We start from the raw sequence: 14928 nt of genomic DNA, 5'->3' as shown, positions 1-14928 counted from the left end.
ATATATATATATATATATATATATATATATATATGCACACATACACACACATATGTCTTTTATTTCTTTACTTGTTTCAGTCATTAGACTGGTCAAGCTGGAGCACCACCTTAAAGAATTTTTAGTTAAATGAATCAACCCTAGTAATTATTTCTTTTTAAAGCCTGATATTTATTCTATCGATCTATTTTGCTGGACCACTAAGTTATGGGGACCTAAACATGCTACCACCAGTTGTCAAGCAGTGGTAGGACAAAGACACACACATAAATCTATATACACATACTAGCTGATGTACCTGGTAATTCCCAGAAAAGTGGGGCTTATCCCTTGGTTTTGTTCTTTTGTTTTGCTAATCCAATAACAACAATACAAAGTATGTAGCCCTTAAAACGGTTTTTGTGCATTTACAGAGAATACCAAACTGTCTTACATAGTATCTTGTTTTTATGAAATCCCAATAAGTTATGAATACCCTATTCATGAAGTCAGTTACGTAATAACATGAAATTAGTTACCTGATAAAAATTCAAATAAAGTAGCCCCAGAAAGGGCTTTAATGTGTTCCCAGAGTATATAGAACTTGGAGGATATACCAATAAGGTATGTATACCAAAATTGTGAAGCATGTTATGTAATAACAGGCTAATCGGATATGAAATAATAACAATTCAAAGTGAATAACTCTGCAAAGGGCTTTTGTGTGTTCCCAGAGAATATAACCCTTAGGGGCGCTAGTGTTGAAATAGATTTACAATGAATGTAGAAACGGATTGACATTTAGTTTTACAGTAGACATACAAATAAATTTGCATATAGATTTAAAAATAAAATAACATGTAGATTATGAATACATTTACAACACTTACAAATATTGCAGTTAAATAATAAATACCTGATGATTTGGTGAATCTTATTAAGTTTGCAAAGCTTCTTAATAAACAACATTTTCGGTCTTTCCTTGTGGGACATAAATAAACAAAGATTAGGATTGCTGACTCTTGAGCATCTCCCATAAAGTTGGCCATAGGAAAAAACTAGTTCCGCAAAGCTCAGACCTACCACATCCAAGTACTGCCTCTGGACCTTGTTAATGCTCCTTGCAAAGCTTAGTTTCAATGGGAATTGCAGGTGCTTGTACTGAAAAGGCATATCTGAGGGAATAAGTGGAATTCTAGGAATGAATACAGGCTTACCGTTTTACCAGTCGAAATTGTTGTGTCCAAGACTGTTAGCATCCTTTTCTTTATTATAAGTCGAGTGCCATTGCAAAGCTTTGGTGGATCAAGGTTTTGAAGCAGCATAACTGGTGCCCCAATCTTGAGGTGAGAGGCCAGGTGGTGTTAGACTATTCAAGTATTTAACTGGATAATTCATAGCTTCATCGATGTTGAATACAGTATCAATAGAATTATAGATGTAATGCTCACCTAGCAACTGTTCCAGAAGTTTGATATTCAGATTGTCAACTGCCACATTCTTTGGAGCTAAAATGGCACAGGTTTTCAGCCAGTTGTGGTCTGTAAACTGATTCCTCAGGTTAGGAAACACCTTATTCATTAGTTCCTTTAAATCAGATACCATATGTCCAAAAGGCAGGCTTACCCAGCCATCCTTCTCGCCAGCCAAAGTGCCATTACCAACATCCAGCAGTTGCTTTGAAAAGGTTTTGTCTGCATCATCACCACTGAGCTGCAGTCTCATGTTGGTTGTGATTCTTAGTTTTTGCACACTGCTCTATAGGTAGGACGATTTTATGCTGACATTTACCTCATCAGCTCTTGTTGTCTTTGGAACCACAGGAAGGGTTTGTCTAAAATCTCCTGCAGGCAAGACTGTGGCACCTCCCATGAGCCTGATGTTGTGTCTCAGATCCTGAAGGGCCATGTCAAGAGCTTCAGAGGAAACCTTATGGCTCATTGTCACCTCATCCCAGATGATCAACTGGCATTCACCCAGAAGTTTGCTTTTATAGAACCATGACTGATGTTGCAGTTTGCCTTCTCTTTCTTGGACAGATCCAAAGGGGGTTTGAAACCGGAATGAGCTGTGTGGCCACCACTTAGAAGAGTTACAACAATTCCACTTGACGCCACTGCTATGGTAATATGTTTTATTTGGCGCAGTTTAGCCAGAAGAAAGTTGATGACAACTGTCTTGCCAGTTCCACCTGGAGCATCCAAAATAAAGACCTCCTCTTTCATTTTCAATGCTCGAAATAATGGTCTTATAAACACCCAGTTGGTCCTCCATCAGTTGGTGTTCGTTATTGGCTACATACATTGTCATTTCCTAAATGTCATTGCTGATTTCTCACAGGTACTCAATTGCAAGATTGTTTGCTGCCTGCTCTGGTTGAGACAGACTAAATGTTGCAATGCCTTGACCTCCCATAGCTTGCACTCAGGTGTCCAGGTCAAGTAATGTGTTATTGTAAATGGCATTATTAAACGTGGCAATTTCTGCTGAGATTTGCCTTTGAATCCTTTGTAGGATGTCCTCTGCCATGCTGGTTTTGTGGGTTGCTTAAAGCTTGAGAGGTTCACCCAAGCCACATGTCATCAACATGATAGAGAATAGCTGGCACAGTTGACTTGGTGTTCTGCTAACCTCTGCCTCCTCCTGGTGTCTGGTCCCAGTGAGCATCGTCCTCTAGTAGTCCATGTTTGGTGCAGGCTTCTCTGTAGGTTGTGCAGACTTCCCCATTGCTTCTTTGAAGGTCTGACAGTGTGCAGCAGTAGATGCAGAAAGAAGTGCTCCTGCTGATTAGGGTGCACAGTATACACCCGCCTGATTGCCCCACTTCTGAAGACAGCATGTTCTTCTCAGCCCTCAATGCATGCTCCTTGCTTGCATCTGTTCTATCTATTGCATGCCCAGGTATAATACACGGGAACCTCCAACATACAACAGTGTTCGGGCAAACAGATCACATTGGCATGATTTGAAGAAAGCTCTGAAAGTAGTTTCTGGTGGATTCAGAACTACGTTTCAAGCATTGTCTTCTGTGAAATATACGCACTGGTCATTTTTAAGATGTACAGATCGATTCACCACTGTTGGACACCGCTTGTGGATTTCGAATCCCTCATTAGAGGAAATATACCTGCCCAACTTATATTGCTGAATTTCATCTGCCTGCCTGCCCTCCTGCTCAAGTTCAAAAACTGCCATATCTGAGCCGTTATTGATGTATTTACATTACATACATATTTAATACTTTTTATAGAGTTGCATAATTCAACATTAACATGAGCCTGCAATGTTTTAGACAGCAAGGGGTTGTAGGGCATGATCTACCAATTTCCATCCCTTGACCATTAACTTTCAGCTTGGTAGTGTTTAGAATGGTCAAAGGAAAATGAATGGGCTATTTCCCTTGGCTAGGAAAATGAATTATTTCCTTTGGCTGTTAAAGGAAAATATATTGGTTATATATGTGGATCCCTTCTAGGGGCCCTAGCTATCCAATTATAGATTTTTATTAAACTTCAATGAGCCTAGTAACAAACTGGATGTTGCTTTAACATGTTTGCAATTCGTTAATGGGTGTAGATGGCAACTAGACACAAACAGACATCTAAACAAACAACTTACATCTATGTTTGAATGCTAAAGGGTTTTATATATATATATATACTGTGAAGATAAATTTAAGGGAATGCAATCCATTTCCAGGGAAAATAATACCTTATATTTATATCCTTTAAGGTTTATTGTTATCAGCATTTAAATTAGGGTTTGCCCTGATAGAGTAAACCTGTAATTACAGATATTTCATTCATGCTCATAGTATATCTTGGACTTCATAATCTAATGTGTCCTATTTTTAAGTTAGTAGGGTGTAATTTGAGGGAAATTTGGCTGCTGTATATTTTAGATTGAGCAACTGTGTAGCAAATCCATCATCAGCTTGATGATTGCATTGTTATTCATGAGCTTTCATGAAGCTGACATATCATGGGCATCTTGATTTTGTGGTATCTAGGACTTATCCAGTGTGTCCTTCCTTTTTCAGAATAGTAGGGTATGTTTTGAGGAAGATTTGGCTGGTATTTCTTGCAAGTTGCTCAAATATGTACAGTAACAATTCCCAGCCTTGTGTCCATGAACTTTGTTAAAATTTTTAAAAAGTTGCAATGTGAAATGTATAATTATTCACATATTACATTTAATTACATATCTTTTTCATTTGAGAAAAGAAACTGGAAAATAAGTTTGTAGTTGGTTAATAAAATTGGTTTGTTGAGCACAGAACTTTCTAGAGCTTGGGATCTACAGGAAAGCTCATTTAAATAAAACTGATGCTTGATAGTGAAAAATTTGGGAGTCTTTGATGTAGAGGCTTCTTTATTGCTTCAATTTATTTTAGTTGAAAAGATTTTTATATTTTTATTTACATTACCAATCTTGTGTTACAGACACAAAATGCTACAAAGAGCAATAAGAAAAGTAGTTTTTCAACCAGCTAATCTGAAATTAGACAATAAGAGCAGTGGGAACCAAATTATTTTACTAAAACTGTCATTTTTTAAAAATGAAATTACAGTTGTGGTTGTATAGATCAGGGGTTTTCAAACTGTGGTCCGTGGACAACAGGGGGTCTGTAGACAGCAAATACTTTTTATGGGCAATTTGATTTTATATATATTTTTTAATCGAAATCTTTTAATTGACAATAAGCCTATTTATTAAATACTGTTAAATAAATAAATGTAAAGATATATATTATTTTAAGCAAATATTTATGTATAAATTTCATAAGCATTTATAAGGGGGTCCCTAAGGTAAAGCCTGAAATATAAAGGGGTCCGCAAGTCAAAAAGTTTGAAAACCCCTGGTATAGATTATTGTTTTATTTATTATTTATTTTATTTCGTTTAACATTCTAAACCACTTTGTGTTCAAATCTTTCTTATCAACTTGGCCTTTCATTTTTCCATGGTTGATGAAATAGAGTATTAATGAAGTGCTGGATGTCAACTAAACAGACTCTGCATTCCTAAGTATGCACCAAAATGCTTAGTTTAGATTTCATCCATCTTTACATTCTGAGTTCAAATTCCACTGAGGTCTACTCTGTCATTCATCCTTTTGGGGGTCTATAAAATAAGTACCAGTTCAGCACTGGGGTCAGTATAATTGATTTACACTCTTCCCCAAATTGCTGGTCTTGTGCCAAAGTTTGAGACCAATATTAATCAGCTGCATGTAAGATGGTGAGCTGGCAGAATCTTTAGCACACCGGGCAAAATGCTTAGTTCACTTTGCCTTTCATCCTTTCAGGGTCAATAAAATAAGTACCAGTTGAGCACTGGGGTCAATATAATCAGCTTACATCCTCACCCAGAACTTGCTGGCCTTGTGCCAAATTTTGAAACCAATGTTAAATAACTGAATTTATTTCTTTTGTAATTCTTTCAGGTCGTTCCTCAGTTTTAGCCAGCAACATGAGTGGATATGGTCCAGCTCACTGGAAATCTGACAGAGATATTGACAAGGAAACACTTTCCCATATGGATTATTTGCCTATTCCAGAAGGTTCTTGGTCTACAGATTATAAAAGGAACCAAGGAAAGTACAACTTGCAGCTCTTGATATCTACTTCAATAGCTATTGTTACAGGGTTTGCCGTAAGTCCAACTTGCTTATATATATTCATATATTAAAATTAATTTATTAACATCATTATATGTAATTCTGATTGAATCTTATTTATTTTTATTTTTTGTGTGTGCCTTACTTGTAGGAGAAAGGACAATATTCTCAGTCCTCTGTGGGGCTTCTGCTTCTAATTGTAAAAAAAACTTTTTTCTACTCCTGAGATCCCAGTTTTGTCAAAAGAATATTTTTCAAAATGTGCATCTCCACACACAAACACACACACATACACTTCACAGATTTTTTATTTTTAACTTTTTAAATTTTTATTTCTAATTTTTGTTTGAATTCCACTGAAAAACATACAGATTCCAATTTTTTAAAATTCTATCTTCCACTCTCCCAGCTTTCAGAATACACAGCCATCCAGATATCCAGATATTTTTTGTTCATATTTAAAAATAATTTCTTTAGATTTTTATATTTTCAACCATGAAGATTTTGATTTTGCATCTCCCCTCCTGCTAAACATCTAAAATTTTAATTCCTCTCCCCAAAACCACTACCATCACCACTCTGTCCTCAATTGTTTTGTATTTGACCTTTTTCAAAACCTTTTTAAGAATTTCATGTTGAAAAATATGGAGATTACATCCTAACCCTGTACTTTAACCTTAAACATAGCCCCTAAACTCTAACCCATTAGATTATCCAATGTTTTCTTTAATTTAATAAAATGTAAAAAGTATGTAGTTTGAGGAAGATTTGGCTGTTATTTCTAGCTACCATACCAATATTTTGAAGAAAATATTGGTTGGATAGAGGGAAACTGAAATTTCCTCCTATTTTTTGAAAAAAGCTGTTTTGTGGGAGTCAAAATTGTTATCTCCTTGTTGAAAAGAGGAATCCAAAGAAATTTTGGAAAAAAAGAAAGGAAGGAGTGGGGTGTTTAACATGTCCTCTCTGAAGGCTTGGCTTGAATGCTTCAACAGAGTAGACTCTGATAAAAGAATCCAAAGACCAAATGATGGTGATGAATCACTTGAGGGTCAAAATGTTTCTTACCCCACTTTTCTTTCAAACATATTTCTCTAGATTCGTGTGATATGAGATCAGCTGTTTATAACATGGCTGAATGATTTAAAGCTATTGCTTAAATTACAGGAAATATGAATATTAACCCTTTAACATTCAGATTACTCTATCAAATGTGATATTTACTCACATTGTTTTGAATTATTCATGCATTATCTTGTAGTTTGGAAATTTTGGTGATATGATTGCTTAATTTTAGGTTGACATTGTCAAGTAGGTGTGAGAGGCCAGATCTGGCTAGTTTGAACATAAAACAGTTATAATATTTGGGCCAGTTATGGCTGGCTTAAATGCTAAAGGGTTAATAATTACTGATAATGAAATGCATAAAGGTTTTCATGGAGACAAAAGTTCGAGAGAATTTGGCAGCTCACTTTTGCACAAATCAAGGAAACTGTACAAAAGTGAACAGACTGTGTGGTTGAGAAGTTTGCTTCCCAGCCATATGGTTTTGGGTTCATTCCCACTTTTTGGCGCATCTTAGGCAAGTGTCTCCTATAGCCCTGCGTCAGACAAAATTTTGCAAGTGGATTTAATAGACAGAAGTTGAAAGAAGCCTCTGTGTGTGTGTGTGTGTGTGTAATCTCATTGTCTTGACATCATGGGATAGTTGTAAACAAGTCTCATTGTTATATATGCAGTGTCCTTCATTCCCAAGTTTCTGTGTAAATGTCTAACTATGGGGAAATATTACTTTGCTTGTAAATAGAAGAGAGTGGGTGATAAAAACACAGCATCCAACCATAGATAGTCTCTTGCATTGAATCTTCTTACTCATGCAAGCATGCAAAAGTGAACATAAAAACGATGATGAAGACATTTATCTTATCTTAGCATAACAAAATACTTCAAAATATTTCAACTGTTGCTAAAATAAAAACGTTAAACGATGATGATGATACTGTATAGTGACCAAATACCAAATCATTTTATTTTGAAAATGATTTGAAAACACCTGCCTGTAATTTGTTCACTTCCTTTCCCAGTTAGCTGCTCTTAATTTAGGATCCACAGAACCTGACCAGGAAGCCTAGGGTTAGATCTTTCAAGTGTCTGAACTTGAAGGGAGGTAAAATTGCACCTTTGTTTTTGCTGGCCCTCAACTGAAATTTACGTTTTGATTCATAATAATTGTAGAGAACAAATGTATATAATTGCAGATAGCAAATTAATGTATATACATGTGTATGCCTGTAAATGAGGGTATTTTGCATTTGTGTTTACACTACTAAATCTTTCATCATTCAAAATATTCTTGAGTGCTTTTTTTACTTAAATAAAGTACTGAAATCAAATTAGTTACTGTATGGAAGAAATGTTGGATAATGTTGTCTTCAGTTTTCTGCTCTTTGGGAATCTAAGGATCATGACTACAATTCTTTTGATAATGGCTAACTTGTGGTTAAATTGCTACAACAGTCATCTTTTTGCCAGCAATATTCAATCAATTACAATCAACCACTATACTCATCATCATCATCATAAACATACACTAAGTTAATGAAAGAGCCTCTGCATCTTGCTGGAAATGGCAGTCCTTCATATCACACCCTATCATTTTAAAAAGGAAGGTCAACTGGATTACTTAGTCTTAGATTTATATCATGTGATGGTCGTAACTAGGGTCCCTTTGGTCTGCTCAGTCTGCAACAACATAAACATAGTACATCTACAGTAAAGACACAACTACCTGGAATTAGACAAACATATCTGCAACATTTACAGCACAAAGAGACCACAGCAGGATACAAACAATACAGAGATTATACCAGTTCTATCTGGGTTTAATCTTTTTACAAACCATAATAAACTACAATAAACAAAATATTCATCATCATACTGCACATCATTACAAATTGCACACATTCCCCACTTGCATAATGATATAAACGTAATAAAAATGAAAGATTGCCTGGTCATGTGAGACATATTGCTTGTTATTACAGCAAACTCCAACCCTCACCGTCTTTGCTTATTATTTGCACAATCACTTCCAAAAATCTACAGCTCAGAACACTATACAACACTCTCTCTCACTCAGTCCTGACAAACAAAAATTGCATGTACACAAAGATAGCAAAAAGCTCTATGTTAGGATGCACATGGCCATTGATAAGTGCACAGAAATAACAACTGTTGTGCTTTGATTGATCCATCTTACCTACCCCTACTGTAGTTAGTACTAGAATCTACATCTGTAGGGAAATAGATTGAGGATATATGTTCATTAATGCAGTAAAACTTCACCCCACACAATTAACCCTTTCATTTACTTGTTTCTTTTTGAAATACACTGCATATATTTTGATTAATTTTGTAATTAATGAACAATTTAATAAGATAACCTTATCATTATTAAGCTAGAGTTTGAAACATAAACTAACATGGAATTTTGATGGAAGGTTTTTAATTTAGATAAGTTTAAAACAGAAAGCTTATACCTGGAACCAAGAGAAGTCTTGGGTGGATTGATATCAAAAGGCTTAACCACTGTATTGAAGTGTGCTGTATGGTCCCCAGCTCTGTGGATGCATAGTATATTTGAAACACTAGATCTATGAGTTGCACCTGCTCACTTAACTGACTACCTGTTTATTTGATCAGAATTTTGGCTGTTATTTCTAGGAGACTGAGCCACCATCTAGAGGCTCCTTCATTGGCTCACCATGTTAGTGTTTGGAGGTGTTGACTGGCAGGGCTTAATGTTTAACTGAACGAGCATTCAACCTTACTCAACAGTGTTGTGTGTACATTACTGGGATATCTTAAAAATACACCCAATCAATATTTCATTATCACCACCACCACCACCACCACCACCATTGTCTCTACCTTTGTCATTATTACACCACTTTATTTATGTCTGAGCAGCTGTAAAACCTTCCATGTTTTTTGGACCTGCATCAGTTTTTATTTTCTTATTTTATTTATTTATTTATTTTTGTGGGATGTTATTTCTTTTCCAAACATCTAAGAAAATGTTGATTATTTTCTCCTTTCTTAAATGTATGTTTATTTCAATTTCAGATGTATCAGACTGGATGTTTTAATGCTTGGATTACTCCACAGAAACGTTGAATCCAGTAAATTTTAGGACTAGAAATAAAGAGCTAACCTTTTCCTGTTCACTTTTGAAATGTAGACATATTCTTAAATAAATAAAAACTGCAAAAAGACAAATATTTCTTGTGACTTACTTTTTTCCCCTTAATGAACAGTTTCTTTCAGCTTCAATAACATTGACTTGCTACAATTACAGTCTCATTTAGTGTGGATTAAAGATTGAATTATTAATACAGTTAACTTGCAAAACTCAATTTGGGATGGGCATATGCTGCAATTCTCCATTTCAGTTGTCTCTAAATCATTTTGGACAAAACATTTGTCTTTGACACCAAAATAGTATTTGGGTTTTGGCAAATAGATTTATTTATTATTAATAAGCATGAAGAGCTAAGCACAAAAGCTGAAAGAGTGGCTGGGTGTTGAGGGCTTTTATGTGTGCAGGCAAAAATGGCAGTTGCATTGATATGGTTATATGGTGGGAATGGATGATAACTAACAGATGAAAATGTGCAGTATGTAATAGGTGAATGGTACCCATAGAAAAGGAAGACAAAAAGAATTTTGTGGCTAAGATGTTCACTTTGCAACTACATGGTTCCTCTAGTTTCAATTCCACTGTACAGCACCTTGGGCGAATTTCTTCAACTATAGCCCCAGGTTGTCCAGTACCATTGTGAATGGAATTTAGGAGACAGAAACTGTCTCATTATTATAAATATGTATCCATACTTATGTTTCCACAGTTCTGAAAACAAGTGCGTTTTTTTATTATTGTATTTCTTAATGCTGTATAACTTAACAGTTCAATGAATGATGATCTATAGAATAAGTAGAAACTAGAATCAAATGAGATGACAACAAAATTTACTAGACTTTTAAGAGAGTGAGAGCCAATGGGCAACATTACAATTCGCTGTATTAATTAATAATTCATACAGTTTTGCTTAAACCATTAACAAGTCAATTGTTTAGAATGAACTAAAGATTATCTATCACAAGCTGTTTAATTTTTGGAAATAACAGCCTAATTATACTCAAATATGACCCTATATTTTAGAAGAAGCAAGTATATATCAAGTGATGTTGTTATTGTTGGCACTCCATCGCTTACGACGTCGAGGGTTCCAATCGATCCAATCAACGGAACAGCCTGCTCGTGAAATTAACGTGCAAGTGGCTGAGCACTCCACAGACACGTGTACCCTTAACGTAGTTCTCGGGGATATTCAGCGTGACACAGTGTGACAAGGCTGACCCTTTGAATTACAGGCACAACAGAAACAGGAAGTAAGAGTGAGAGAAAGTTGTGGTGGAAGAGTACAGCAGAGTTCGCCACCATCCCCTGCCGGAGCCTCGTGGAGCTTTAGGTGTTTTCGCTCAATAAACACTCACAACGCCCGGTCTGGGAATCGAGACCGCGAGTCCGCTGCCCTAACCACTGGGCCATTGCACCTCCACATCAAGTGATGTACTGTGTTGGCAAAAAGTAATGCAAATATTTTCAATAGTGGAATTAAGTTTTTTGCTGTGTAACTTATTTCACTGTTTGAGTTATTTGTAATTATGGATTCAGTAAGAAAATATGTTTGGTCACTGCTGGACATCCTTTTTCCATAGAACTGATGGGAGACTAAGTGATGATTACTAAGAAGAGTGGGGGAGGGGGAATCAATATCTTAGAGCTAAATTTTGTTTTTCATTTAGTGAAGTAAACAAAGGTACAAAAATAGTAACAGCAGGATCAGACTATATTATGATCCTGAGTCAGTAGTCCCTCACCTTAAGCTCACGGCCAGGAATTTCAACCATGTTTCGTGGTCTGCTACCACAACAGCTCCTTTATAGGATCCAGTTAGCTCAAGACATCATCAGGAGGAACCACGTCCGGTTTCGGCCCCTACTCCTCTACCGTTTTGACGTGGCGGGGTCCCCCCTTTCGGAGGTGTCTTCAGCTCTGGTGTTGGGTGCATGTCTTCTTTCTTCTATTCCCTGACCTCTTCAATGCAGCATCAACAAGTGTCAGCGTCTGACTGATTGTCATGTCAAATTCCTCTTTTTATACCTGCTGCTAGGCTCCAGCAGGCTGCCCCAGCAAGTTGTCACGTGACACTGTCTAAATTTCCCGCTGCTAGGGTCCAGTAGGCAACCCCAGCAAGTTGTCACATGACACTGTCTAAACTTCCTGCTGCTAGGCTCCAACAAGTTGTCACATGACACTGTCTAAACTTTAACTGACAATGGAGGGCACAAAGCCACTTCAGTGTCAGCCTGTCTCACCTAGGCATGTTATGACTTTCAAGCCATATTTGGTCTTCCCGCTTCAGCCATATATAGAAGCTGGCTTTTTCGACCGCCTCTTGTATCCTCCTTATCAGTTTTCTCAGTTCCGAGCTTGAAAGCGCAAATCTTCTCTTGAATAGCGCTGTCATTTTCCTTTCAGTGGAGATATGACTTAGACCAGTTTCTAGTGAGAGTGTTCTACGTGCCAAATGGAATGAAAATTATCTGAGCACAATCTTCTTGGCTGTATTTCTCAACAGTCAAATCTCAAATCAGTTCCATGCTGCAGTCAATCTTCCACTTCAACTCAAATTGAACTTCTATTGGAGCAACTACAACAACATTTAGTTTTGATTTGTGTCTAAAAATTACCAAAACTCGACAACCTTCACTATCGGGTCATTACTGTGAAGGTTATCCCAGTTTTCAAGAGTTGTTTCATCACATTTGAGTTCCAATTGAACAGACTTTTGATTAAATATATTCCAGCGGTGACCATCCTATCTTTTCTCCTGGCAGTATGCATCCTGGGATCACATTATCCAATATGATCTTGTATGATGGCAGAATTTCATCGGAGAAATATTTGGCTGCTATTTCTGGCAGGTCCTATGACAACATAGGCATCTCACTAAACATATCCTTTTTGTCACTAAGTTAAACTTTTTTTTTGTGTTTTTAAGGCGGGAGGAGATTTCGACTTAAAACAACTAGTGAAGGAGACATTTTTTACCCTCATACCAGTTCAGTCTTTATATATATATATATGTGTGTGTGTATAAGTATGTATGTATGTATATATATATATGTGTGTGTGTGTGTGTATATATATTTATATATATATGTGTGTGTGTATATACATTTATATATATGTTTGTTATTTTCATTTATTTCTTTGTGTTGAAATTGGTAAGATCCAAATCTTCAAAAAGGAAATAATCTTTCACAGCAAAATACCAAAACATCTTGCTATTGCTTACAAGAACAAGTTGCTTCTACCATATAGTTCCTGTATATATCTTAACAATAACTTCTTCGGCACAAGGCCAGAAATTTTAGAGGAAGGAAATGGTTGGTACTTTATTTTATCAACCCTGGAAGGAAGAAAGGCAAAGTTGACTGGTGGGATTTAAACTCAAAGAGCTGTAACTAAATACAGGGAGGCTTGTTGTCAAGTCATCTAATGATTCAGGCAATCTACTGCACTGCCTGCACTTAAATATTAATTTTTGGTTTCTGATCACTAAAGTTAAGCAGTGTAGAGCCTAGTTTGTACTTAGATGGGTGACCATTTGGAAAACCGTGGTGCTGTAAGCATAAAAGGTGCAGGCATGACTGACTGGTAAGAAGTTTGCTTCCCAACCAAATGGTTCCTGGTTCAGTTCCACTGCATGGCAAGTGTCTTCTACTATAGTCTCAGGCCAACCAAAGCCTTGTGAGTGAATTTGGTCAAGAGAAGTTGAAAGCTTATCATGTGTATATATGTAGAAATTTGGGCCTTACAGAAGAAATGACAATGGACTGAGATGTCTGGCAATGTGAAGTTCTTGAGAAGATCTGCCCACATCAGTGAAACTGAGTTCTAGAAGTTCTGTGTGTCTCACCCACACTTAAGTAAACCAGTCACACACTCTACCACAACAAACCAAACTATGTCTCTATATCTCTTCCTCACATTTCCACTTCATGTACTCTGATTACCTCCCACTATCCTTTCCTGTCTTCTTGGTCCTGTGCCACTGTATCATTGCTCTCTCCACATGCCCTGTCTCACTCTACTAGCTATCTGCCAGCCCCCCCGATCTGTGTGTTCCATCCACACATAACTTCTTCGTACACTATGCCTAGCTCTCACTCCCCAATCCTGTCCTCACATCTCTGTATCATTACTATCTGATAGCCCCCCCGAACTCCATACATATCCAGGTCTTTCGCCACTTATTCATACTCTTTAATCATACTCCCTTTGCAATATCCTGCCACTTATATTATGGCATTTGAACCTCAAGGGTATGCCTTAGCACTTGTCACCATGTACATCTCTCTTCCTTTACTCATCCATCCCCACCATCTATATCTTTCTCTTCCTTTACTCAACCATCCCATTTATATTCTCATACCTGTCCCTTGTGATTATGCCCGGCATTTTGCCACCATCTCTATCCTGCTGTCTCCCACTCTCTCTCCTTCTTTTGCACTTCTCTCAAGTTGGGTAACCGTGTATTTCCTTTACGGTAGCACACCTCTTTCTGTCTTCATTCCTGATCTTTCTCTTCCTCTACAGCAAGACACCTGTATCTGTCTCACTATAACCTTTTCATCATCCAACACAAGATTACCTCCTCCAATGCTTCCTCCCTTCTTGAAAGTTTTTTCTTTTTTCGTTTTGCAAGTACTTGGCAACCCTGTCAGTGTAGGTGCCACTTAGAAGCACCCAGTCCACACTGTAAAAACCTTGCCAAAACTGACCTCACTTGTGCCTGTGCCACGTAAAAAGCATTACTTACCTCGCCTGTGCTTGTGTCATGAAAAAAGCACTAAGTCCACTCTGCTGAGTGGTTGGTGTTAGGAAGGGCATCTAGCAGTAAAAATTCTGCCAAAACAATCAGTCTGGTGCCGGCTTCGGCCTAGCTGGCTCTTGTGAAACCATCCCATCCATGCTAGCCTGGAAGGCAGATGTTAAATGATGGTGATAATGTCTGCGTTTGTTGCCCACCACTGCTTGACAACTGGCATTGGTGAGTGTCTATGTCCTCTGTAGCTTAGCAGTTCAGCAAAGAGAATGATAGAATAAGTACCAGACTTTTAAAAAAAGTAAGTAATGAGGTTAATTCATTCAACTAAGACTTCTTGAAGGAAAGTTGTTAATAACATCAACTCCAGTAT

The 14928-nt window shown here is 37.0% G+C and overlaps 1 protein-coding gene across 1 annotated transcript in view; it reads left to right on the top strand.

The window, feature by feature from the left end:
* LOC106876218 (uncharacterized) overlaps positions 1 to 9876 on the top strand; it is a 14638-nt gene extending 4762 nt beyond the window's left edge. Inside the window, exons 2-3 of the mRNA XM_014924693.2 lie at positions 5425 to 5633; positions 9724 to 9876. Of these exons, the coding sequence (XP_014780179.1) occupies positions 5425 to 5633; positions 9724 to 9774 (260 nt within the window). The 3' untranslated portion in view covers positions 9775 to 9876. The remainder of the gene's footprint in view (positions 1 to 5424; positions 5634 to 9723) is intronic.
* The last annotated feature ends 5052 nt before the right edge of the window (positions 9877 to 14928 follow it).

This window comes from Octopus bimaculoides, chromosome 5 (assembly GCF_001194135.2).
Source record: "Octopus bimaculoides isolate UCB-OBI-ISO-001 chromosome 5, ASM119413v2, whole genome shotgun sequence".
Classification (NCBI taxonomy): domain Eukaryota; kingdom Metazoa; phylum Mollusca; class Cephalopoda; order Octopoda; family Octopodidae; genus Octopus; species Octopus bimaculoides.
Note: the sequence above shows the minus strand (reverse complement) of the source record. Positions and strands in the feature narration are given on the sequence as shown.